The sequence below is a fragment of the Strigops habroptila genome, chromosome 3 (genome assembly GCF_004027225.2).
Source record: "Strigops habroptila isolate Jane chromosome 3, bStrHab1.2.pri, whole genome shotgun sequence".
NCBI lineage: Eukaryota > Metazoa > Chordata > Aves > Psittaciformes > Psittacidae > Strigops > Strigops habroptila.
In genome coordinates, this window is record NC_044279.2 from 71,115,572 (window position 1) to 71,142,366 (window position 26,795).

The following is a 26,795-nucleotide window of genomic DNA, read 5'->3' on the forward strand; positions in this document are numbered from 1 at the left end:
ACTTCCTACACAGAACAAAAAACACCACAGGAGGGTGAAACTGGAAAGGGTAAAGGTAAGTCTGAAATCATATTTAAAAAATAGGCAGTAAAGAGAACATTCCTAAATGCTGTTCTGATGCTGGATTGCTTGAGCTTTAATTCAGAAGCTTGGAGCAGAAAGTGATGTTTAAGTGAGCCTGGAAGTTGACACTGACCAAGCTTGCTAAAACTCAGATCCTATGCACATTGGTAGCTTTTAAATTAAGCAGACAATCTCCTACTGTCATTTTAAGCTGTTTCTATTCTAAAACTGAAACTTGATATTGCATGTTTTACCTTTCAGCAAAGTCTAATAGATTTTTTCATCTGAAAAAAAAGAAATCACACATTCGTCTTCCTGTTCTTATTGGGAAGCCCAGCAGCTGAGCTCATGCCAAGTTCTCAAAAAATGTCTTTGAGGACTGTCTGCTGTGAACAAACATGTAACTGTTCAACTAGCAATGCATGTAAAAATCAGCTTCATTTTTAATATATATTTTTGCGCTGCGGAGATTAGACTCCAGCTCTGTTGGCAATTCTTCTGCTACACAAATATATTTTGAGAGAACTGGGCCAAATTTGGCTCCTGTTTGTACTAATGCCAAAGTAGAATTCAAACTGCTCATCAGCTTATTTTGAAATGAATAATCTTTTTTTATTTCTTCATTCTGATAAAAGGCTAACCCTGAAGAAAATATACTTACAACTGATGCAATGCTTGCTTTAGATTTGACACGGTTATACTTATTCATGGCAAATCAAGAAATGGCTTGCTTGAAAATGTATTCTGGCTTTTGGTCTCTTCCAGACAAAATCTTGCCTTGTCTAAAAAGACAGACTAGATGCATACTTGATGCTTGCAGATTCGTTTGGCAAAGATGTGCATGGCTACTTTTCTCAGAAAAATCAAAATATAAACACTGAGAGTGTGTGATTCATGTACCCTTTTGAAAATCAAAATGCTGAACCAGGATTCAGTGCATGTTATTTTGCCAGCTAACTTTGCATTGAGCAATTATTTTGACACACAAAATTTTGTGTGAGTAATCAAATCTGTCATCTTGATAATGGAAACACAATTCAGGCATAATTTGCATGCCTAATGATAGGAAAGAAGATGGAGGTCTTGCCTTAAGCTATTCCAGCATTTAGTTCTGCTTGCTTTAATTTTGATATGACAAAAATGTTTGTTCCCAAACTGAACATGAATGGCGTTTTACCCACTGCTTACAAGTCTACATTTTACTGAATAAAAAACATGGTAGGTATCTTCTCAAATATTTCTATGATCTTTTTATACATTATTATGTTTCTGTTTTGATTTTAGTGAAGAACACAGGTATTTCCTTAGGGGGAAAAATGCTTTCTTGGTGCTTCTCCTGTTCAGGAGGATTTTGCTTCCAAAAAATGGTTTGAGATCCTAGCATGGGAAGCGTTTCCAGTTTCAGTCTATGGTGGCAGCAGCTGCCTCAGATAGAATTCCAGTGAAAGTCTGAATATCAATATGTAGAAAGAATGACCTTCTGCCATGGTCCAGTGAAACTGTCACCCCTGCAAGGCAATGTAGATGTCATTGCCAGACACTAGATAGTAATTAATTTTTTTAACTAGGTATAGTGCAATTGTTCCTATCAGCTGCTGTTTTGTTGCAGAGTATCACCAAGTAAGGGAGTATATATTTTCTTAGAGTGATTCCTTCATGTTTGTTTGCCAGAAGAAAATCTTTATAATGATGAGCATAATTCACAAACTGGGAAAAGGTTCAATTTTCCAATCTGCCCAAAATCGTTTACACTAGAAAATGAGCAGTTCCATAAGGAATGAGGGCAGAACCAGTTACATGTTAGCTTTTGTATAAGCTATTTATAAAACTGTTTCTGTAGCTTCAGAAGTAACAGATTTGGGTACTTTATTGAATGGGAGTGAGATAGGAAATATTTCATACCCAAATTCAACAGCGATTTTACAATACCTGTGTGTTAGCAGTTATGATCTCTTTGCTGATGATTTATAAGAAACAGCACACTATAGGAGCCTGGGACAGCCTCTCTCTGCCACAAAGTCAGGATATTCTGGAACCTGGTATTTGGAAAAGAAAGCTTGATAATCCATATAAACCACATAGTCCATAATTTTCACCACATTTCTAAAACAAAGTTAACAGCAGAAGTTAGGAAGATGAAGTACACCTATCTATGTGTCTGTTTTACTGTTCTATTTATTTTTAGTAGTTATTGTCTGTGTGAAATTACATATTTATGTTCCTTTATGTTCACTGTAAAGTTAAGAAATCGCGGTTGGTGTGATAAATTCTTTGTTATCTTGTGGTTATTTTGCTGTAAAATAGTTTCTCAGAATAGTAAAAATAAATCTTTCTTGCATAAAATAATCTTTCATAACATTTCTAGTTTCAAACATCTGAAATAATGTCATAAAAATTCAGGATATATATGATCATCCTTTTTATTTTCAGAGAAAGAAGTGACTCAGCAGCAATTCCACCAAATTTACTATGTTATCCTATACTTATTCAATTTAAATTCTTCTTCCTTTGCTTTTAATTTTAACATTATCTTTCAGATTGAATATTGTTATAATTGTGTTCCCACTTGCTGGAATAATAATTGAATTTTAATATCAAATTTGCTCATTCCTTTTTTAGGTCACATCCAGCCATGATTTTTCTGCATGTTTTACTGGTACCTTTTTCTCTAGGTTCCATCCAACCATCTACTAAAATGTTTACATGTTTCATCCTTGTATTTTCCCAGTTTTCACTTATGCATTCATGTCTTTACTAAAACATCCATTGCTGTATGTATGTACTTCATTTACCACTCCCAAAGTGCCAAGTGCTGAATACTCTTTGAAAATCAGATGGGTAATTGAAGGTAACTAAATTTTAAACTCAGTCTCAGAAGGGTTAAACTGTGCTCAGTACCTTCAACATTAATGGAAATGATTCAGCCAGTTGGTTGAGTTACTCTATATTTATTTATGCATCACAAAGACATGGGTTCACTCTTGTGCTGTTTATCTGCCTTCTGCCTTAACTTGGAACACTTGCTCCGGTGTTCAGTAGTACAGATAAATGTTAAGGAACTCTAAAGACACCTGCAGCTGGAAAACAGTGTCTCTCCCCCGTTCACGACTCTGACATATCTCTCATGCCAGCTCCTGTTGTCAGTGAGTGAGAGCAGGCAAAAACAACAAAGAAAGATTAATAAGTTCACTGGCTCTGTTAGCTGATTAAATCAAGTTTGAGATGTTGCTCCAGTGGAATCACTTCCAAAATTAGCCTGTTCAGTTGTGTAGCACTAGGCTTTTGATGCTGGCTCATGGTTTTCAAGTCTTCTTTTCAACAGCTAAAAAATAGAAAAGTAAAATAATAGATCAATGTGATTTTGCCACTTCTGCAAAGTTGATCAACAATACGACTGATGGCAGAATAGCAACTTCTATTTTTGTGTGGTGGATTTCAAATCAAGGGTAAGTATAAAATATAAAATTCTTGGTATCAGCAGTTCATATATAAATCAGTAGTTATTACTTATATTTTGTCAGATTTTTTTACACTCTTACTGTGTCAGCAGTCAGAAATTTTAATATTGAGGTTACACTAACTGTGAGTATAAAAAAGTTTCACATTAGCTAATTCTGAGCTAATATCTTTCATTCTACAAGACTCTACTCCTGATGGAGCTCCAAGAGGCCTAGTTCTCAATTAATGTGATCCTTTAGGTGTACAAGGAAATAAACATAAATATCCTATTTGTTAATGAAAACATGTCACAGATGAATAGGAGACAAAGAACAAAAATCTCTATAGAGTAATACATACTATTGATTTATTGTCAAACAAAGTGTTTCTTCTTAACTAGCTCTTCTCGTACAACAGATTACTAAATACATTCTATTAAAAGTTTACTTGCAGGACATAAGGATAGTGAACTAATGATCATAGTTCTACATCTAGGACTGGTATTATTGCAATTTTTGTTATCTTTAAATAGAATTTATTGCTAACTTAAACAAGCATTCATCACCAAAAGCAAATTGGTTATAGCTATTGAACCATTTTTCATATTTATTCAGTAGTCATTTCATTTTGTCCTAGAAGCCTGAGATATAAGGAGTGATGGACTGATAATTACCCATTTGTCAAAACTGGCATGTATTGGTTTTGTACTCTTTCCATTTACAACACATTTAGTTGTGCTTTCATTTTGATACTTCTGAAATGTTTGTTTGGTTTGATTTGTTTGTGTTTTATGTTAACATTTTGTTTGAAAAATGATAGATTACCCAGAAGAAACCCAGATTACCCAGCAATCCGCCTGCAAAACTAACACCTTTTGTTGTTTTAGTCTTTCAAATGTTTGAAGAAAACAGAAGTCAAATAAAGTAGTCCTTCAACAATGTGATTATCATACATCATCATGCAGGGTGCATGACATCAAATGTTTTATGTTGATTGATCTTAATTACTTTTTTATGGCCAGAGAGAATATTCTGGCCAGAAGAACACCTCTTCATGCCAAGCACAGTGGTGACATCGACGAAAAGAGCTGAAAGCACAGTTTTTACTTTCATGAAATATGAAGAAAGATTTGCAGTAGAATTACTTAGCCTTGCATTCATTTACTTGTTAACACAGTACATTAAAACATCTGACATGACTTCATCATTACTGTACTTTCACTGAAAATCAACATTCTCAGCGTCTGCTTATGCCATTGGATGATGCAGGTGCTGAGAACTCTTCCACTAAGTGAATTTTTAATTTACTTTTTTGCTGTGAGAAATCATTTTTGTAAGATAACACATTAATCCTTCATGTGTAGGCCTACCTTCTACAACTGATCTCCTCCTCCCCAGAGATTTTTAAAAAGCAGTTTGATGAATCATTAAAAAGGAATGAGTAAAATGTTATGGCTAAGTAGTTAAATTCTATTTACAGACTTTCAATTAGCCTTCAGTGGTTAAGCAAGCACAAAACAACATTTACAAAAATGCAACTATATTTTATATGTGGTTTTGTCATAGTTATTACATTTGTCCTTGAGAAAATATAGAAAAATTATAACTTTAAAGTCAAAATCGAAGGATAACTTGAGAGTTAAAATTTGATTCTGGAAACTAAAATCTAAAATCTAAAAAAAACCAAAACTGAAACAACTCTTTCAGAGGGTGGGTTAATATTTTTCCAAAGTTGTTCTTGTTCAACTGTCTTTTCAATTTTGAAATGTTCTCCAGCTGATTTTCTGATACTGGTTAAAAGACATGTTATATTTACAGTACATATGTATTACATCCTAAATATATCTAGTTTTTTCTAGCCCTTCAAATGCTCTAGTTTTTGTTTGTTTGTTTGTTTATTTAATTAGGCTTTTAAGACACTAAGACTTTTTGCATATTTTAACAGAAACTGGCATCTCTGAGGTTTCTAGTGAACATCTAAAATTCAAAGGGATGTAGAAAACTCCTGTAAAGATAGTCTTTAACTTATTCTGTTTTTCTCATGATCATGATTACAGTATTTCAGGTGTAATGCCAGTTTCATGGGGTTTTTCAGACTTTCAATTTATATAAATATGTACCTCAATGTGCTGCATTTTAATATACCTGAAGAACATTTGCTTATAGTGATTTAATACCTGATGATGGTCAACTTTTAGTGTGATTAAAAGTAAAACCCAATGTAATGATAATAGTTTTGTCCTTATTTATTATGCTGTAATATAGGGAAAATTAGTTGTTTATTCCTTGCATTTTAATTTAATATTCTAACATGGAAATTACAAAGTATAAACATAGGGTTCTGTTTTTAAATGTTGCATATCTTGATTTAATAATGCTGAATGCATATATGGTGCACATTTTAATTGCAGACATGGTCATCAGAGAAATGGCATCTTCCTCAGGTCAGATATGTGATTGACCTTGATTTCATTGTGGCTTTTTTTGTATTTACTGCGGATTACATCTCTAACAAACAGAACCACTCAGCAGCTTTCATATAAACTCATGATTTAATAATAGATACCTCTTCACATCTCATTTTTCTTTTACTTGCTTGAAACATTAAGGTTTACCATTTCAGCTACTGAATTATGCAAAGCTTTCTTCATCAGTTTGAAGCTTCCATTGTGAATGCTCCTGACTATTATGATTTCTTTCCCTTTCTTTTGCAGGTTTTACATTTTCACATAGTCATTAGAAAGCAGATGATCCTCTGTGCTTTCAGGTTCTTTATGCACTTTTTTATTTGTATTTCTTTTCACAGATGAAGATGATACTTCAGTTAGTACTCCACCAGCAGGTTAGGACTGTGGTAGTGCTTTGTGTGTGTATGTATGTATGTACTTTTCTCTTGACTATTAATGAAGAAAGAGTCCAAACCATTAGACTGAACTCAAAACATACTAATTAGAGAAAAAGTTTCTTGAAGTGCCCTACATTAAATTGATCTCTGTTCAGAAGTACAATACCTTCATACCAGTAAGTTCCTTTCAAGTCCTGTCTTGAGGTCTTTGGAAGAATTTCTGCCAAATCAAGGTAAAATATTGGTTCGCAACTCTGAAAGCAACTCTGCTTATCTTTTTCTATCAACAAACATGGAATGTATTTTTCAGGTTAGTCTTGAGAGAAAATTCCAGATTTACAAATAAAAAGGATGCATTATGACTTCAGAAAAGGTTTATCCATGTAATTGTCTATCACCTCACCTTAGGCCATATAACCTACAAAGTAGTTTGAACATACTGCTCCAAGCCATTGCTGCCAAGCTGCCAGATAAAATGCCTTTTGCTGTTGGCAGTAAAAGAAAAGCAACAGCACAGAGGTCCACCATGATCAATGTGACATAGGCAGAATTTCTCCATTGCTTGCTTAATAAGATATAAAAAAATAAACTGAATGAAACAGAGTTTTGAACACTAGAAAACACTTTGAAGTGTTTCAAATGAAAAATATGCTTTTAATTATTTTCACTGCCCTAAATAGTCACGTTTTTCCTTATTTCTCCCAAAAGAATTCACATTATTAACTTTGGGATGAATGCTATCTGTAAAGTCAGTGGCAGTACATTACTTTACAGTACTAGAGTACCTGGTTGGTAACAGCTAAATATATAAATAACATTGTAAATCACAACCCCCTAAAATGCCATTTTAACTATTTATCATTATTTTGCTCAACCTAGATAAATAAATAAGCTATTCAAATAATTCAAAATACTGTCCTCTCAGATAAACATTGAACAACATAAATTCGTCTATTTTCTGGAACTGCACAAGTCACGAAAAAAACATTAGCCTCATGGAATCCTTCTAAATATGAACTACTAACAAGGAAAACTTGAATGGGAATTAAACTAAACTGATTTACATTTTCTAGAGAAAAAGGGGAAAGATTTCTGAATTTTTTTCTTAGCTCTTCACTTCCTTTTTCTGGTATTCAAGTAGTTCCTCATGGGTATGTTCCTAAATATCTAGCCTAATCTTCTTGCATGAAGAATTAATGTTCTTAAAATCCCGATGAAGTTAGTTAAGCAGTGATCTCTGAGCTGGTGTCACCCAAATTGCTCTTCCCTTTCAGATGGGATGTCTAAGCCAGCAGAAAGAAAAGATTCAGGTGAGACCTCCTGAAAAACATGATGAAGCACTCCAAAATTTACTAGTACAATTACTCTTAATACTTTAACTCTTACAGCTAATATTTAATTTTATTTTCATTGTTCATACAATATCAAACTGTAACTGTGGAAATGCTTTTAAGTATCAGATCAAATAGCTTTCTAGCAGCTAAACCAGGAGTGAGAGATAGGTCTGCCGTACAAGACAGGATATGAATCAGTATTTTACACATACATACATACCTATCTATCTATACTTATTTCTATATAGATAGATATGCAGCTATTCCCTTCCTCCTCAGCCTACAGGGTGACAGTGGCTCACCTAAATCCCACACACAGGCCCCAGGAGACTGTAGGAGAATGGCTTCTTCTCATAGCTCAAAGGACGGTGGGGAAAACTTAGGAAAGTCATAACCTCTTTCTTCCTACCCTGGCAGGTAACGCATACTACACCCACTTTTGTGGTTTCAGGATTTGCAGCCTCTGGAACAAAATGAGCAGCAGGTACTTCAACCATGGTTATTGACCTGGCATAGCCGCCTATGCCAGCCCCCTGAGCCAACGTCAAACCCACGTTTTGTTCTGTTTGTTTAATAAATAGGAAAACGTTAATATCTAAAGGTGATGATAATATTTAAGTGTTATTTTATGTCGTACCAAATTAATGACTCTATGTAAGCTTCTTCCTTTTATTAATATCCTTTTTCCATTTCACCCTGTGGCGTGTTAGGTTACTGCACGTGACCAGGTCCTGTACCGAGCATTGTCACCTCATTCTGTTCATGCCAGTAACTATCACTTGTTCTTACATTGTTTCCATATACTACCATGTTACACTGGCATAATCTAAACATATAGATTACAGAGAGAGTATATATAGATGTGTATCTATATATATTTGTGTTCATGTATGTCTGCGTATATGTTTTCATATATGTGTATATACATGTGTGTATATACATGAAAGTCTTTACCTGTAATATTGTACAAGCAAACATATACAGATGCGTTAAGTACACCACCCATAATTCACTGAAAGACTGAAAGGCAAAGATTTCATAGCAAAGCAATCTAGCATTTCTATATCTTTTAAAAATTCCTAGTAGACTTTAGGATAATCAAAACAGCTTGATTGCATTTTCCCATTGTTGTCATGAGTTGTGTTGCATTCATGAGTGATGGAAATTTTCATGAGTTAGAAAGGTTCCCGTAGCAGTAACCTCTACAATTCTGACTTCAGGAAAATGACTTTCTACAGAAAATACTAAGCTGGGAAAGGAACTTTTAATTTCAAGGCTAGGGTTGACTAAGGGATAAGTTTTGTGTGACTAGTTCCTCATTTATGCTAGTTTTGAAACTAAAACCAACAAAGCATTGGATAAACTATAAAAATATACCTTCACATCTGAAACAACAAGAAGTTCAAGGGGAACAAGGGAGATGCAGCTCTGAGTTGAAAGAGACTGATGGCTTTGTTAATTATAGTTGTACATTTCCACATTTGCTCTGCTCTTCAGTACTACCATGGCTACACTGGCTTTACTCAGTTTCCCCTATGCACTGGCAATAACTCCTCAAAAAAAAGGAGGTGTGGCATTTGGATTCCGCAAATTCTCACTTGGAATATGAGACACATGCTTTGCCCCTCTGCAGAAAGGGAGCAGGTAACAGACAGAAGTTTGCTGCCTTGCTCTCCCTGTCTTTTCTGTTAGGAGTCAGCTTTGGCCACAGTTTTTCATGTATTTTGACTGAGATGTAACTGCATAGCGCAAAGCCAGGACTGTTCAGATGAGCAGAAAGACCAGAAATGAACAGCTGTGCTCAGACAATTCTCTGCCCGGGGGAACCTGCTCACTTGCTGCTTCTCTCGGTACAATTGTTCCTTTTCAGTTCCAAAATCTCAATGTCCAGAAGAGAAGACGCTGTGTCTGAACACACAACACAATCATTTCCATCTGACAAATTTTTCTGTAGAACATTAGCTAATATACATGGCAGGACATGGTACTGACTGACGTCCAACTCTCTGTTTCTACCATGGTAGAAAAGAACAAGGTTCAACAGTAAACTTCATCCCTGCTCTATTTTAAGGACAAAGCATAAAAAATAGCTTGTACAATTGACTGAGTCTGGGTTTGAGAGAGACCCACTGACACTATGCATCATATGTGGTTTTTTGTGCTTATAGCTGTTTGTGTTTTCAGAACCTCCCTCTCTTCTGAAAAACAAAGAGCTGACCTTTGTGCATTGCCTCTGTAAAGCACTCATGGTTGAATGCTGGTGCCATTTGAGTTGCTCAGTACCCATCTTGGCTGACCAGGTTCCCCTCTCTTCCTCCCTGATAGTTTCATTTTCTGTCACCACAGAGGTGGCATTCTTGCAGGAACTGTACACAATGTGACAGCCAAGCAAAGGATGTCAGTGTGAACAAAAATTTACATATCTTTCAGGACATCTGAAGAGAGAGGTAATAGGGTTAGAGAGTTTAGTAAGTTCAGGTAAGTGCATTTTAGAGGGAGTAAAACCAACTCAAATGATTGACATTTCCCTCTCTCTCTGCATCTTAGTATGGTCTATTGGAGAAGGAGCTCCAGAAGAATCAGAAAAACGTGATGATTCCCAAATGTCCACTCTATTCATCGAAAAACCTCAGAGCGGTTCAGTGAGCGTTGGTAAGTGCTTAGAAACAAAATCAAAAGCCACTCCCACCAAGACAGAGGCTGAAGCAGAGCCAGGAAAGACACGTGGAGTTCTTGTAACACTCAGCTTCTGCCCTCAGCTGCAACTGATTTTAGTTGGATGCGAACTCTACTCCTCAAAGACAAAAAGGACTGTATGAAGAGAAGCAAAACCCAATTATTCCATTTAAGACAAGCTCAAAATCTAATAGTTTACTGAGCACAATGGGTAAGAGTTATAGCTTCTGGAGAAGAGAGCTGGTTACTGTAATGCTGTTGGCTGTCATAGATATGTCAGGACGATCTACCCAAAGGCCTGCAGCACAGCTTCGAGACTGCCGGGTCAACCTCTGTACCCTACAGCTGTGTGTAAATTAGCAAGTAGACTAATAGGAGCAGCTCTGCAGGGAAGCTGGTACAGTTACCCCCACTGTAACCATTCTGTGGGATTTGCTCTGGACTGGTTTAGTCCAGTGGTCTATATACCTATCACCAGCTGGAGCACAGGTGGCAAACACTCAGAGCATATCTGTGATTTTAATTTCACCCTAGAGGAATCCAGTTCAAGCACTGTGAGGACTTTCTGTGTTGTGAACTAGAGCACAGTAAATGGGGATGGTTAGGAGGTTCACTTCCAAACCGCACTCCTGAGCCATACTATCGTAGTAAAGTAGCTGCATCCTAAGCAGGGTGGGACCAATGGTTCAGTACAGGCTATCTATGTCTGTTGTGTACTTGGATACACTAAGATGTGGTCAGATGGGGGGGGGGGGGGGTGTGTGTTTATGCATGCCTATTGTTTTTATCAGTTTCTGAGTAGAAAATGATCATTTTGGGAGAATATAGTTAGAGAATAAATTTAAGGAGTTATTCTTCTCTGGAGCCCATGAGTGTTAGGATGGAAGCTCAGCAGGGACTGGGCAGTGGCGTTCTGAAAATTGAGTTAACTTTCACTGTTCCCAAACTATTGTTTAGAGAAGGCTCTTTCCCTCTCTTCTCAGTTTAAAGAATCTATGATAGAAATGCATGAAGAGCTCCAGGCTTTCATTTACAGACTGGAGTTTATTCATGCTACAACTGCTTAGTAGCTTAGAAATACCTGTCTTTGTTTTAAGCAAGGAAATTCAAATATTGGGAACAATTCACCAATGAGAACATGGAGTTTTGCCTCAACTAATTTATCCTGCTTCTCAGTGTCTCAAGGTCCACATCAACATGGGCAGAAGGATTCCAGACCCCAAATCATTAATATCTATAAGACTGCAGTACTTTCACAGCCTGCGTGACTCCATTTGATTCTTACTGTCATGGTAGAGCTAGCACGTGGAGACTGGAGGGAGCAGTGGTAGAAGAAACTTGTACGGATGTGACTGACCAACTACACATTCCTCAATGACTGCATTATTCTTTTTTCCTTTTCAAAAGGTGGGAATATTACATTTATAGCCAAAGTAGAAGCCAAAGATCTTCTCCGAAAGCCAAATGTTAAGTGGTTCAAAGGAAAATGGATGGACCTGGCCAGTAAAGCAGGGAAGCACCTGCAGCTGAAAGAGTCCTTTGAGCGTCACACTAAGGTGTGTCTTTTGCTTTTCTTTCTTAATGGGGCAAAGCTCCAAAGAGAGCTTAAAGATCAGTTTAAGACAACAGGTAGAAATTCAAGAGCAGTGGCTTCTAACTCTGCCTTCCCCATGCAGATTTCAGCGATGATCTCTGACCCTGTGCAGAAGCAGACTTTTCTGCTTTCCCTGCTCAGGACAAGTACTGGTAGGGAAGACAAAGTTATCCACTGCCATTTCTGGGTTTCAGTTTCATTCCAGAGCCCTTTATTCAAGTTACTCCTTGCTCCTGGTTTAAGTCTGAAAGACTAACCCTTTAACTTCTGCTTTGTGCAAATGTATCCCTCACATTAAGGAACAATGATGTTTGATTTTTAGATTCACACATTTGAGATGCACATCATTAAAGCTAAAGAAAACTACGCAGGGAACTATCGCTGTGAAGTGTCTTATAAGGACAAGTTTGACAGTTGCTCTTTTGACCTTGAAGTCACTGGTAAGACTCCATTTGTGCCTGTAAGGCTTTATAACGGCAATTTTTTTAACCCGAAATGTCACCTAATTTTGTTCAGAACCTTTAAATGAAGCAATGTTTACAATGAACTTTTTTAGCATAGCACTCAGAATTTTCTGAAGTGTCTGCGAGTTATTGTTTAAATGAACATTGGAATAGATAGTATGTGAGACCTTTATCCAAAAATTAGAAAAGCTGGCAGATAAAACTAGTACTGAGTTCAAGTCAGGCTCTGGCACACAAGACAGAGAGCTAGGTTTAGGCTATTCAGAAAGGCTCCAGCTGGCAGCATCTGAACAGAGGGATGTGGAGTGCTCGTGGCTTGCCAGTGCTTTGCACTCTGGTCAGGCATGGTGTGATCATACTCCAGAAAGCAATTTCTTCCACTCTTCATCAAAATAAAGACTAACACAATGTAGAAAGCACTGGAGAGTGCTGCCTTTGTCTACTTCTGTGTTGTAAAAGGTCTTATTCTGGCAAACCTTAACACACAGACTTATCTTTTCCTTCGAGAGCAGCTCCATCAGCACAACAGTGCACACATACTTACACGATCAGACTGAGAAAGATGGATGTCTTCCAAAATTCCAGGACCAGCAGCCAGAGGACAAAATAGTTGTTCACTCTCATAAAGCATGCCTACCGAATGGCCTAAACAAGACTATTTGTTCACCAGTCAGGGGAAGCCAGTCACACTTAAGGGGACATTTGATAGCTGACTGACAGCCTGAGGGGCGTAGGTAGATGTGTGTATTCAGAGGTCAGCAAGGCAGAGGCCAACCCAGCTGCATCCATTCACTGGCTGTGGATCAGAACCACTTAACCTGATTCAGTCTGGCACAAATGGATAATTCAGACAAGAGGGATTCATCCTTGCACTGAAAATGAACAGTAGTCTGCAGTTGTAGAGGAGACTGTTTCTTTCCTTTGATGCTGAGCATACTGAGAAAGTGCAAGATGCAAGCAGGAGGCAAAGCATAGGGAATGGGAAAACAAAAAGGCCAGAGCCTGTGTAGAGGCAGGAAGGGGATCGGAGAGAAACATCACCGAGAGAGATCTCCGATGCAGAACTGCAAAAAGTAGTTTAGAGAAATGCATTAATTAAACTTAGCTTAGCATTGAACAGCTTTGCATTTATCAGAACTTAATGCCAAAGGAGCAGCACAAACAGTGGTCACTTAGCAGGACACTGAAAAAATTCCATATGCTAAATTGCACTGATTACCTAAATTACATTAATTTCAAATTAAGTTTTTAATTCCTATATTACTGTTATTTCATAGAGTCTTCCCAAGCTGTCCAATCCATTGACATCAGATCTGCTTTCAAAAGAAGGTAACTTCATACAGTGGTTCTATGAAGCTCCTCAGTAACGGATGCTGGTAGTATGCACAGAACTTGCATCAGTCTTGGCAGACAATTGTATCAAGTACTTTTAAAAATTTTTTTTGTGAATAAAGATTAAAGAAGTGGGGTTTAGGGTAGTTGGTAGTGGGTAGAATAAATTTGTTTACAACAAATGCATATATGATATTATAGACTCTACTGTGAAATTACAGGATCATTGCTTTAAGGGAATATGGACTATCTAAGGTACTGAAATGTTTTTCTTTAGAGGTTTTTAAAATTGTATTTTCATTCACATGTTTCCTGAAAGTTGTCTGTGACAATAAGGAAGTTCCTAGGCCCAGTCCTGTACTGGTTAAAAGCAGAGAGGAAATTCACATTGATTTTGAGGAGATAGGATCTGGCTTTATGTTATCTTACAGTAAAAAACTCTGTCATAAGGCCATCATTATGGAAAAACTACAAATAATATAGTGCAGAGGATGTAAGATAAAGCGTTGTGTCTTAAGTTTTGTCATCTTTGTGATAAAATAGCAATTCAAAATAGTATAGATGTCTTTATATATTACTGAGAAAATTGTCTTACAAGGTCAGAAATATTCAGAATGAAAATGTTTTACAAACATTCAGAGCATGAATGCAGTTTGTAAATTTACATATACAAGCAAAGCTTTGATTCAGAAGGAACTGTTTTTGTTTAGAGTGGTTTGATTTAAAGAATAAATGCAAAAGATATGACATTCGAGGTGCACTCCTTTCTTCAGCATATCTTAAAAAAACTGCAACACCCATTCTGTACAAGCGGATGAGAATACTTGAGTACTTTCTGATTTTTGATGTAATACCTTGCATGCAAAATCTCTTTTTACAAATATTAAAGGCATTTCTTTTGTCTATAATGTGCTTTATAATAAGGTATTACTGCTTAAGGTCACATTATAGAAAGAAATACACCTTAACAGGACTGTGATTCTATCTGTAAAAATGTATGATGTACTGTTTCTTTGTTTTTTAACTGAGATTTTTACTTTCATTTAGAGAAAGGTTAAATCTTACAAGTAACGCATTGTAATCAGTATTTGACACAGCTATTCATTGTTAAAAATACCACCCAGCAATGCAAATCTTTGTTTTACTTTCAAAGCAAAAGATCAGCACGAACCCTTTGTTTTTATACACATACACTATGGAAATGAAAAACAAAGCTCGTTGTGTTGACTAGCTCACATTTATTTGTCATTGAAATCTAACACAAATCTTGGCAAATTTATGTATGCAGTTACAAAAATTTGTCATCAAAGTATAATAACAAGCAATACAAACCTTTGTGTTATTTTTCACAAGTGCCCAAGGGAACATGATTTATGTGAAAAAGGATACAAGTTTGTGTTGACTTATAATTTGTGTGTCTGGACAGAGCCTTGGGTGACATAGTCTAGTGTGAGACATCCCTGCCCATGGCAGGGGGGTTCGAACTAGATGATCTTAAGGTTCTTTCCAACCCCAACCATTCTATGACTCTACAATTCTATGATTCTATATGAGACATATAGAGCACTTGCAATGTGTGTTGTCTAGAGAGTTTACAATGTGTGTTGTCTAAGTCTTCCTGTATTAAACAAAGATTTGATCTTTTTCTATTAATAACAGCGGTGAAGGACAAGAAGATGCAGGAGAACTTGACTTTAGTGGTCTCCTGAAACGTAGGTGAGAACCAAGTGATGCAGTGAGCAGGTGTGGATTGCAAACCATTAGGTTCGCACACAGAAAGAGTCAGGTGTAGCATTCATAACTTCTTAAGAATTTTCCGACTTTTCTTTTTTTTTCAATGTTTCTAACTATCAGTCTCACAGTATAATGTGCAAATGTTCAATTAATTGTACCTTTAAGTGTGCAGAAAACAAACCTCAGATTTGAGTGCACTGGATAAAAAGTGAGCCACAATCTAAAGAGACCAATAACATTTAGCTTACTTGCTATTTCTTTTCTGTTTGCATGGAGGGTAGAGGGGGACAATTTCCTACACTGGGATGAGCAGTTCAGAAAATTGAGTCTGGTGCAAGAGTAAAAAATGCAAGAGTTAAATTTACATCTTTGCGTACATCTTAATTTGATTTTATAAGCATCCTGATATGTAAAAGCATCTACCATGCTTTCAAACTATAGAAATTGATATTCAGTAGTGTTTTATTCAACTCAAATGCTGGGACAGAGAAAAACTTGGACATGTGTTTCTCTGATTTGCCTTGAAACTGTGGTGTTATACTTATGCCTCTGGCTACCTCAGATCTTAAACTCAGTTTAGTCTTTTGACAGGTTAAGACAAGATTGTTAATTTGCTATTTTTAAAAATTTATCACAGGAATTCTATATGCCACAGAAATCAATGGCAGCTGACCACAGAAAATTGGAAAAGGAACTAGAGCCTTTATCTCATCTACCACTCTTACAGAAGAAACCCAATGTGCAGTACTAATTACATAAAAAGTTAACAATGTGCCTATGGGCTATGATGGTGAGGATAGTATTTACGTAAATTAAGCAAAAAGGAAAGGCTGAAGGTATAAGTAGGCAGTGAAAGGATTACCTGAACCAATTCACATCCACCAGGTCTTTGGTTTTTAATCTTCTCATCCCTAATTAGGATTTTCAGTTTGACTTTTCATCATACTAATACAACTTACCATGAGAGTTCTGACTGCCTGTGGGGTATAACAGAATATTGCATGTAAAAGATCTTCGTGTTTTTGTGGAAAGAAAATTTAAGACTCATTATCACTTCACTAACAAGTATCTCACAAGTTTTGTAAGAAAAATGCTGTATAACCATATAAACATAGTATACCTATCATGCGATGAATGGGCAAAGCAAACTTCTACTTTTTAAACAGTATTATTTGATATTGGCCAAATTGGTTCATCACGTCCTCGCTCCAAGGACTGACATGCAACATCATACTTCTGAGCTTAACTGAATAAGATTGCTAATTATATTAGGTAGTAATATCCATTTTTATGAAGCCAAATACATGTTTTCATTTCATTTTTTCAAAAGGCAACATTGAAGGTCCATTCCTTCTCTTTTTTATGTTTATATTACCAAGGAAATAGCTAGAACTTTCCACCTGTGGTGCATAATACTTGAAACATGTTTTTTTAAAAAGACCTAAATGCATAGAATCTATATACTGCCTATTTTTAATTTCGTGCCGGTCTTGCAGGAAGACAAACCAGTTCTTATCTCAGTAAGCCACTTTGCGACTGGTTACGCTTCGTCAATGCAATGGATGAGTAACAGCACGAAATTCCAAAAGGCACAAGATCTCAAAACCACTCAAACATTTAGGTCCTTTTTTTAAAAAAGTACATCTTTCAACGAAATGCACATTTTGGGGGAAAAGATCTAAAAGTGATTTTGTAGAGAGGTAGGTCTGATAGGTCTGCTTGGGAAATATCAAGCATTATTTGCCCACTAGACACGGCAGAAACAGCACCATGGTCTCAAAACAAAGTTGGTTTGCTCTATTTGTTCTCCAGTTACACAACAGGAAAAAAGAGTCTGGAATTACTTATTTCAAGGTGGTTGAAAATCAGGATATTCTAACTGATCCTCATTCTCAACTACTGCCCTGTTTAAAGGGATACATGATCCTGATTCCCATGGAGTGTTCTTCTCATTAGCATCGACAGGCATTGCATGGCAAACAGCCAGACCTGGGAGAGGAGAATGACACCCCATGGGGTATGTCGGATTTTATATATGTTTGCAAGCTGATCTTGACTTGCTGTCATGGAGAAGGAATCTCACTGAAACAGCAGTGTTTGCTGCACAGTCACCCTCCAGAAAGCATAAGCACAGATAAAAGTAAAAGGAAAGAAACATAAAATTACATACCTGTGATTGTCTAACAGTAATTCTAAGACAACAATGTAAGTATTTCAAGGACTCCTCAGTGAGAAGCTTTTTTCCTTTTTAAAATAACACTGGCATATTACGAAAATTACTAAAACCCATGGATTAAACAGAGAAGTGTTTTCCCATAGTTCTTAATCCAGCCATGCAGAGATTCTCAGGGACCCCCTGTGCTATTTTTGTATACATTAAAGAAAATTCTCTGTTTGACTTGATAGAGCTCAATTCTAACAGTGTCTTATTCCAAAGCTCAGTCATTTTTTATTTCTCAAATGTTTATTTCCTCACACTGTTCTCAAAAGTGCTGCTTTCATTAGACAAAGTAGATCAAATTGGAATGATCCTGGTCTGATCCTAATGAATTTACAGGAAAAAGATATCTAGATTTCTGCTCCAATTCCTGGGTTGTACTAGCAGTTCACTTTTTTGAGCTAAATCGTCAATCCCAAAAATTATCATTTTGTTGAGGATGCTTCCGTTGTTCTCTCATTTAATGGCTGCCATTGTGAAAATAATTCTACTTCTCTTTATTGGTTGTCTTAGCTGGGAGTTGCAGATAGTAAAATCGGTATTGAATCTTCTGTATAAAGGTGATGCCTCACACAGGCCTCTGAAAACACTTCCTGCTCTTAAGACTGAGATAAACATGGAAGTCAACAGATCCATCTTGCAAGTCCAAGCTGGTGTGGATATCTCCAGTTCTTATCCATATGCCAACTTCAAGTAACTGAGAAGCACTGGTGTAACTACAAACAGACCCAGATTCCCTTGGATTTCAATGTTCTTTTCATTAGTCACTCCTAGTAGCAGTTACAGGGACTTAGGATTTGAAAGCATATTTATATAATTATGAAATGTATGGATTAGACTCAGATCTCAGTGGTGCCATCATAAATTGTAACTGATTCCATTCAAGTTACAACAGATAAAAGTGATTTAACTGGGATTTACCCATATGTTATTATAGTGAAACATTTTCACTGTTGTGCTTTGGGTTTGTTTTTTTTTTTAATAACAATTAAGCAATATAAAAACTCTCGTAACTGATTACACCAGAAAAGGCCAAATTCTGCCTTGAAGAAGTATAAAGAAAGGTGTGAATGTCATTCTGAGCTATTCAACTCACACCAAATGAAATAAAAAAATATGATGGCAGCCTTCAAATTTTGACCAAAACACTTCTAACCTTACCATAGATCCAGCTTCACCTTTTTTATGGTGTGATAAAGCCTCAGTAACTCTTCTCCCATACTTTTATCTTGCTACTGTTAGGGAGGTTAAACAGCAAGAGGAAGAACCTGAGGTAGATGTGTGGGAGCTCCTGAAGAACGCTAATCCCAGTGAATATGAGAAGATTGCTTTTCAATATGGTATCACTGACCTGAGAGGCATGTTAAAGCGTCTGAAGCGCATGCGCAGGGAAGTGAAGAAGAGTGCAGGTATGGATAAGGCAGAATATTCTGATGTTCAGTAAACATTAGCATGCACCTTAAAAAGCAAAACTTGCTTCATTCACACATTGCACACTACAGTTCAAGCTTTATTACTGGAATGAATTAAGCAGAGATACTGGCTTGAAACTGATCAGGATAATCAGATCTGCACAGCTTTGCACTTATTCTAATGTTTCTAGAAAATAAACTGATTCATGTGGACTAGCTTAAGAATATAGAGACTCATAAAGTTTGCATGTGTTCTGACAGCTTTGATGAGATTTATGCAATGTCATTTCAGCATTCATATTCTTGTTATCTGATCTTCTTTTATAATAACACTTGTCTTCCACAACAGCTTTTGCCAAAGGTCTTGATCCTGCATATCAGGTGGACAAAGGAGGTAAAGTAAGGTTCATGGTGGAGCTAGCGGATCCAACAGTGGAACTCAAGTGGTATAAAAATGGCCAAGAAATACGACCAAGTGCAAAGTAAGTAGTTTTATTCTATGGAACCAATAAAATGGGTACACATGTATTTCCTTGACAGGTCTCTTTTCTCAGGCTGTACCAATTTTATTTCTTAATTTCATTATATGTGCAAAGTATGGTATACTGCTCATGACCCAGAGAAGTCCACTAAATGTTAACGTTAATGCTAAATATTAATGCAGATTGTCTCCTTTGCCTCAAGTGAAAAGAATTAAAGATGCTCAACAAAAAAAAAATGAAGCCGTCTCCTACTCAGTAGTTTTTAAAAATCGGGAAGCACTGTGAGTAAATAAATCATTTGTCCTCACTCCGATGTCTGAAAGGTCAGAATCTTTCTACAGTAATTGGGTTCTAAGAGGAGAGATGTTTAACACAAGCTGCTTCATCATCCATATCACCTGCATACTGGTTTACGCTCTTGCTTTATCTACAAGAAGTGTTTTTTCAGGTGCAGACACTTGAGTATACCTAGAACAATGGCTGGAAGTTAAATCCGGTCTCTAGTATGGGCACAACCAGCTCTTACAGTCTGGTGCAGAAAATCCCATTCCCCAGTCAGACACAGCTAGAAATGATGATGCGCAACCAGTAATGCACAACAATGTAATGTTAAAGTGTTTCTCAGCAGCACAAAATCATAGCAACTTTTTCCTCTGGTCCTGTGAAAAAATGGAAATTAGCAAAAGCCCTCTTACAAAGAAGGGGCAGATTTCCTTCATTCGATTGCTGCAAAAGTCAATAAAGGATTTTGATTAATATTCATAGTTGACAAAAAATGCATAATAAACAGGATACTTTTTCTTTAGCCCATATATCTTCATAAACAGTTCAGAAGTGTCTTGCAGGCAGCTATAGGGATACCTCTCCAGTAGAAGGATCTGGATTGAATGCTCTAGTGAATTACTTCCAGGCTGCTGAAACAGCTGTCAAATGCTAATGAGCTTTGGTCATTACAAAACCCGGAGCAGATCAAAATTGGTGACAGAAAGGTGAAAGGCTCCATATCCCATTACCAAAACCCCATATCCCATTACTGATCTCTTGTGCCATCTGGCCTACCAATAATACTAACTTCTTAACTTCGGCTATTATTATACTTCAAAAAAATGTTAAGAGTGTTGGAATGAGGATGGTGTCCTGTTACTGGTTATTTTCATCTTTACTCATCTAGAGTTTCAGAATCCATTTTCTTTGCCATCCTTCAAAGCCTGCTCTTCTATTTTTATTTATTTTTCATATCACCTAAGCCTGGGATTTTCCAACAAGCCAGAAGCCAGAAGATGCTCATTGTCTCTTTACACCATAACTCTTTTTGCCAAAAACTCTATTGAATCTTGGAAATTACTTCCCAGGACAATTTTTCCAGTTCTTTGTAAAAACCAGGATTCTCACCTCTAATAATCCCTAAAGCACTTTCTACATAAAACAAAAGTGGTCCAGCAGTTTTGCTAATTTACCTTTGCTGTGTTCCTGTTCAAACAGATACATTTTTGAGCACAAGGGTAACCAGAGAATTTTATTCATCAACAATTGTACGATGGCAGACGATGCTCGCTATTATGTAACAGCTGGTGATGAGAAATGCTCCACAGAACTGTTTGTGAGAGGTAACAATGTCAGCTTGCTCCTATTTCACCTGCTGTAATTTGTGGTGGCTTTTTCAGCTGCAACAGAAATTAACAGGGATGATCTGGTTCAGTATATTTTTGTATTTATATTAGCAGCTCTTAGGATCACTCTGCATTTCTGTGATCCCTGGCGATTGTTTTCCTCATCCTGTATTTGGTAACTTAGTGAAAACCCTGAAATGGGGATATGGTTGATTTCATCCTGCTGCATTGGGATCTAGTGAGGCCTGTGGTCTCCTTCAGAAGTCTTAAAGCCATTTTGGAGAAATAGTTGTCATAGTGTTCGCTTTCCCTAACACCACACTTAAGTACCTGATGACCCTGACACTCTTGGTCCAACTGAGCTGTTTCAAGTACCCTCAGATCAGGCTTTCTAGCAGCTAGCTTTCATTCCATCTGCACAGATTTAAGAGAAGACTCTATCAAAAAACTGTGAATGGATGGCCATTTCTTCACCCTTTTTTCTCCCACAATGTTGACAGTCTTACTGGTAATATTCAGGGCACAACAAAACAAAGAGAAAAAACGTATGGTGAAAGAAAAAAATCATCAAATATTTCAGAAAACTATTCAAGATAACAAATTGCATTGCCCCTGTAAATATCATAGGATAACTGTTGTACAATCTCTTGCTAGTAAATAGACTTGAGTTTTGACAGCAGGAATGGGTTAAACCAGTAAGGGCACTGTGTTACGTCATCGGGTCATCTTAGTGTGCATAATGGGCTATAGTACCTAATGAAAATACAGCTTTATGAAAGGGTTTTATGGGAGGCAAGAGTGGAATGTCAGCTTCTCCTGTTGACCTGCCTGGACAAGCTGTTAATAAAACAGGATGCAAGGCAGGTATTAACCTGAACAAATGTTATTTTTTTTATTTGCTACATTTCCTACTCACATCTTAATGAGGAATGACTTTTTAAAAGCAGAAAAAGTTGCACTGAGACTAATATTAACATTTTAAGCTAATATTGTCTTCTATAGCATGCTACTGAAAACCTCTTTCACTTAGTTTTCTCTCTCAGATTGTAATTGTATAATTTACTCTTCCCAAAGATCCTCCAATTTTGGTGACCAAAGGTCTGGAGGATACCACTACCTATATTGGTGAACGAGTAGAGCTGAGCTGTGAAGTGTCTGAGGAAAACGCAAATGTGAAATGGTAAGCCACACTTTGAACAGATACTGTTTTACTTGAGAATAAACCCCAGAATATCTGAATTATTGGCAAAAATGGAGACAGGTTTTTCTATACCAGTAAACCTGAGAATTACGTAAATCTCAAGAAAACATTGTTCAAAAATGTAGCAACGGCAAAATTATCCTTACAAATTCATGGATGAGTTTAACGTTTTCTTGTGCCTTAAGTCTTATAGTTTTCTCTGGAAGTTTCAGTCTATGGGAGTCTTATTTGTACAAGACTTCTGTTGGAAAAATAATCATTCTCTGTTTTCCATTAGGTTTAGGAATGGTGTAGAACTTAGCAATGATCCTCATTCTCGGTATCGAATCAAGGTTGAGGGCAAGAAACACACTTTGGTCATAGAGGAAGCTGCAAAAAATGACAATGCAACTTACTCAGTAATGACAACTGGAGGTCAATCAGAAGCTAAGCTTTCAGTTGATTGTAAGTATCATCCATCTTGCTCTTGAAATCATATTTCAAAGCCTTTTCCTGTGGGTTTAAAGGGAGACTTAAATTGATACCAATATTTCTGCTGCAATCTCCAGAACAGTGACTTTCTTTTAGACTTTGCAGTAACAGGCAATGAACTAGTCCCTGGTTGAAAAATTTTCTGTAACTCTGTTAAGATGGAAAACCAAGCTATCCATCCAAATATATAATAGGTCAACAAAGCAAAATCTTCAAGCAAAGTATCCACCTTACTTTAATCCTTTCAGATTCTCACAAGAAAGCCAAACCATGGCCTTTTAATAAATATCAGAAAAAAGGAAAAAATAAGCAGTTCTGTAACTAGGAATACTGTTAAAAAGTATCAGTGTCACTTGACCTGAACTCACAGGCCCAAACACATGACTATGTAGCTCCCTTAGTATTGTTTGTGCAATATCTTTTTAAAATGACTATGTTTTTTAGCTAAGTGTATGTGCACATTCTCTAAAGTTATCATATGCATAAACATACTCTGTTTTGTAATACTCATACTGTTTTGACTATTTTGTACAAATTGGCATCCTAAGCACAACCAGTTCATGCTGTTCTATTATTGAGTGGGTATCAAGTAGGATCTGAAGTTAAGCTTACTGGCCAGTCAGCCTTTGCTACTAGCCTGACAAAACAGATTGAGAACTACAGTCCCCACTTGTGATGAAAGACCTTTGGTAAGTCTCCCAAATTATCTCAGATCAGCTGGAAGAGCTATGAGAGCAGCTAGATCACTGTTAGATGACAGGAAATGTGGGTTGCAATCCCTTCTAGTGCACAGGTCTGGGGACATAGGTCTTTCACTTCTTGAAAGTTTCTTTGGAGGAGTAGAAGCACCCTGCTCCAGCACCTAAACACCAGAGAGGGGACAGCACTAAATTATGCTCCTGGGCTTAGCTCTTCTACTTGCAACACTTATGGAGTTTCCCCAGTCAGGGCCATGGGTATTTGGATCACCCTAAGGTATCAGCCTCCATGAAAAGAAGATAATTTTTTGTAGCTCACATGTACATATTGCTGGTATTTCAACTGAGAACTTTATTATTGGAGGCGTTTTTCTGATTTGAAGACTATTGTGATGGCTAGTAGCTGCTCTGTGACAGAACCATGAGCTCTTGTTTGATATTAGCACTAATATATCTGCTTCTGTTTTCCTAAGTGAGACCACTGAAGATATCACTTGCACTTGAAGACCAGACTGTGAGGCTTGGACAGGAAATCCACCTGAAGTGTGAGATATCTGAGAATGTGGAAGGGAAATGGTACAAAAAATGGGCAACTGGTCGAAGCTAGTGATCGTGTAAAGCTTTATCACAAAGGAAGGTAAGCCTGTTGTGCATTGACTTGACTTTGATGAAATGACACTGTAAAGGTGTGCCAATATGTGGGTTACTTCACTGAAAATTATTTGGTAATCAAGCCTAAACTCTGTCCCTCAAACATATTTGTTTTTATGATCATGAAAGCCATGTCTCCTTGCCTCCTTTCATAATGTGTCTTTTGGCTGCGGAGGACAATAATCAAACCCTTGATTCATCTAAGATCAAGCTATTAATTTTCCTTGACATCGCTGTTGCTGTTAGTAAATGGCTTTTAAATGTCTGTTTTTCTGATAATTATGTTTGTGTCGACTCAGACCATGTACCTCCATAAAGTATTTGGAGATATCAGATCCCTTTGCATTTCTAATCTGTCCTTTTTCATGGAAAGTTTGTCAGTTTAGGGAAAAACAAACAAACAACAAACAAAAAAACAACCAATCAAAACCAATAAAAACCAAAAAACCCACCCCAAACCAAACAAACAAGTCCTACCTTTAACTACATCCCATTCAGTTCAGCTTAGCAGACCATTCATACAGCTGGGAAGATCATCTCCCATCTGTCAGTTTAAAGCCATTTCCCCTCATCCTGTCACTACATGCCCTCGTAAAAAGTCCCTCCCCGATTTCTTGTAGGCCCCTTTACATACTAGCAGCTGCTCTAAGGTCTCCCAGAGCTTTTCCTTCTCCAGGCTGAACAATCCCAACTCTCTCAGCCTGTCTTCATAGGAGAGTGCTTCAGCCCCTCTGCTCTCAACAAGCTATAAAATGACTCCATAATGCTCGCTAAGTTGTAGTAGAAGACAAGTACCAGCTGTGCAATGACCCCTTGGATTGACATAAACTGAATATGCTCCTCACAACCCATGTAGGCCCATGGGGCAAGGTGACGGAAAAGAGAGCAAGAAAGGAACTTTGTTCTACTTTGAACAAAGCTTAGCACAGCAGGTCATAGGAGAGCAAAAGTATCATCATACTGGAAGACACGGTCAGGTAAGCAGTATATGCTTTGCTCATCCACTTCTTTATCTGGCAAAAAATAGTAGTTTAGGTCTTTTCACAAAGACTGTCTAAGAAAGTTCAGAATATTCCAACAATGGGATTACTTAAAGACTTTTTCTTGAATAAACCAATTTACAATCTAATGGAAGAGCATAAAATCCCTGCGTCAAGATTGCACTCCCATATTTTTCTACCTCTCTGTTCAAACAAAAAATATTAGAATTGTTACATAATTGGTGGTTGTCTCAGTAATGTTTTGTACAAATCACACAGTATTTAATCAAGCTAAAATACCACTAAGCGGCCAGCAAAGGACTTTTTAGTCAGTAATTTTACACACTTGCACAGATCTCCTAAAACTTTTCACAGTTTTAACCTCATAGCTTTAGTCTTCAAAAAATTTAGACATCTTTTTTTTCAACTTTTTACAGAATCCACAGATTTGTTATAGCAAGTGCTGCTGTTGATGATGAGGGTGAATACATGTTTGTACCAGATGCCTATAATATTAATATTCCATGCAAAGTACATGTTGTGGGTAAGTATTTGGCACAATGACTTACATATAACATCTCTTTCTCTGACCTTCAGAAATTAAAAGCAATGTGACATACCCTTGATTACAACCAGTTTGTTTCCTCTGAGCAGGCATATACCAGAGAAAAGTGATCTGCTGCTTTTGCAAAGTGAGTTAGTCAGAGCACGTTATGCTTGTGCTCAAGATCTGCTCTAGTTTACAAGCCTAGGGGAGCTCACAGGGAAGGCTTCTTGATGTTGAATTCCTAAACCACTAGCAAGAGTTTGTGTATTGCTATCCTCTTTTCAGGTATACAGTGTTGTCTTCTTTGAAGAATTGGCTTGCTGACATTGTGAAATTTGATTTAGTTCGGTGAAAGAGAATAGGTACATATTTACCTATTCCCTAAATATATTAAATGATATCTAGAGAACAAAATGTTTCTGGCCAGCTTCTCTTCACTCAGCAAAATGGAAGGTTTGTTAATGGTCCCAGTCTTCTGAACAAAAATAAAACAAAGCACTGACTCTTCCCAAAACAATAACTGCAACCAGCAACTTAGAAGTCAAAAGGAAAGCAATATAAATGACCAAAATTTTAGCAAATACATTCTGTAATTGAAACTGAAAGAAATGGGATATCTGTGTTGAAAAAAAGTATTGGCAAGGTTTAGGGAGAATGAAGAGGGAATGGGTACTAGAGAGGTATGCCTACTTATATATCTTCCAATGCAATAAAAAAAGTTGTAAGAGGATATTTATCAGTGTTCTCCATACACAAGGGTACAAAAACATGACCACTTCATTTTCAGAAAAAGGACTTAAACTGTAAGAACAGTGATGTCTGAGACATGGTAAAAGATGTTGTAGAAAGCCTGCAATGGAAATTTTTAAGAGCCACTTAGAAGACATGTCTCTCAGAAGTTACCTGAATATACATAATTCTGCCTCAGGAAGATAGCTTTATTTTTTTCACAGTCTTACTATTCCAAAATGTCTATGGTAGCATGATTTATTTTTCATCAGACAACTACTTTGTTAAAAAGAAATTTTCTTCACAAATTTTCTTCC

The 26,795-nt window shown here is 36.9% G+C and overlaps 1 protein-coding gene across 1 annotated transcript in view; it reads left to right on the plus strand.

Annotated features, from left to right (window-relative positions):
* MYBPC1 (myosin binding protein C1) overlaps positions 1 to 26,795 on the plus strand; it is a 76,351-nt gene that overhangs the window by 24,001 nt on the left and 25,555 nt on the right. Inside the window, 14 exon segments of the mRNA XM_030478121.1 lie at positions 14 to 55; positions 10,227 to 10,331; positions 11,763 to 11,911; positions 12,272 to 12,389; positions 13,691 to 13,742; positions 15,405 to 15,461; positions 18,940 to 19,106; positions 19,459 to 19,591; positions 21,074 to 21,198; positions 22,276 to 22,381; positions 22,680 to 22,846; positions 24,045 to 24,148; positions 24,150 to 24,208; positions 25,640 to 25,746. Coding sequence (XP_030333981.1) covers positions 14 to 55; positions 10,227 to 10,331; positions 11,763 to 11,911; positions 12,272 to 12,389; positions 13,691 to 13,742; positions 15,405 to 15,461; positions 18,940 to 19,106; positions 19,459 to 19,591; positions 21,074 to 21,198; positions 22,276 to 22,381; positions 22,680 to 22,846; positions 24,045 to 24,148; positions 24,150 to 24,208; positions 25,640 to 25,746 — 1,491 coding nt within the window.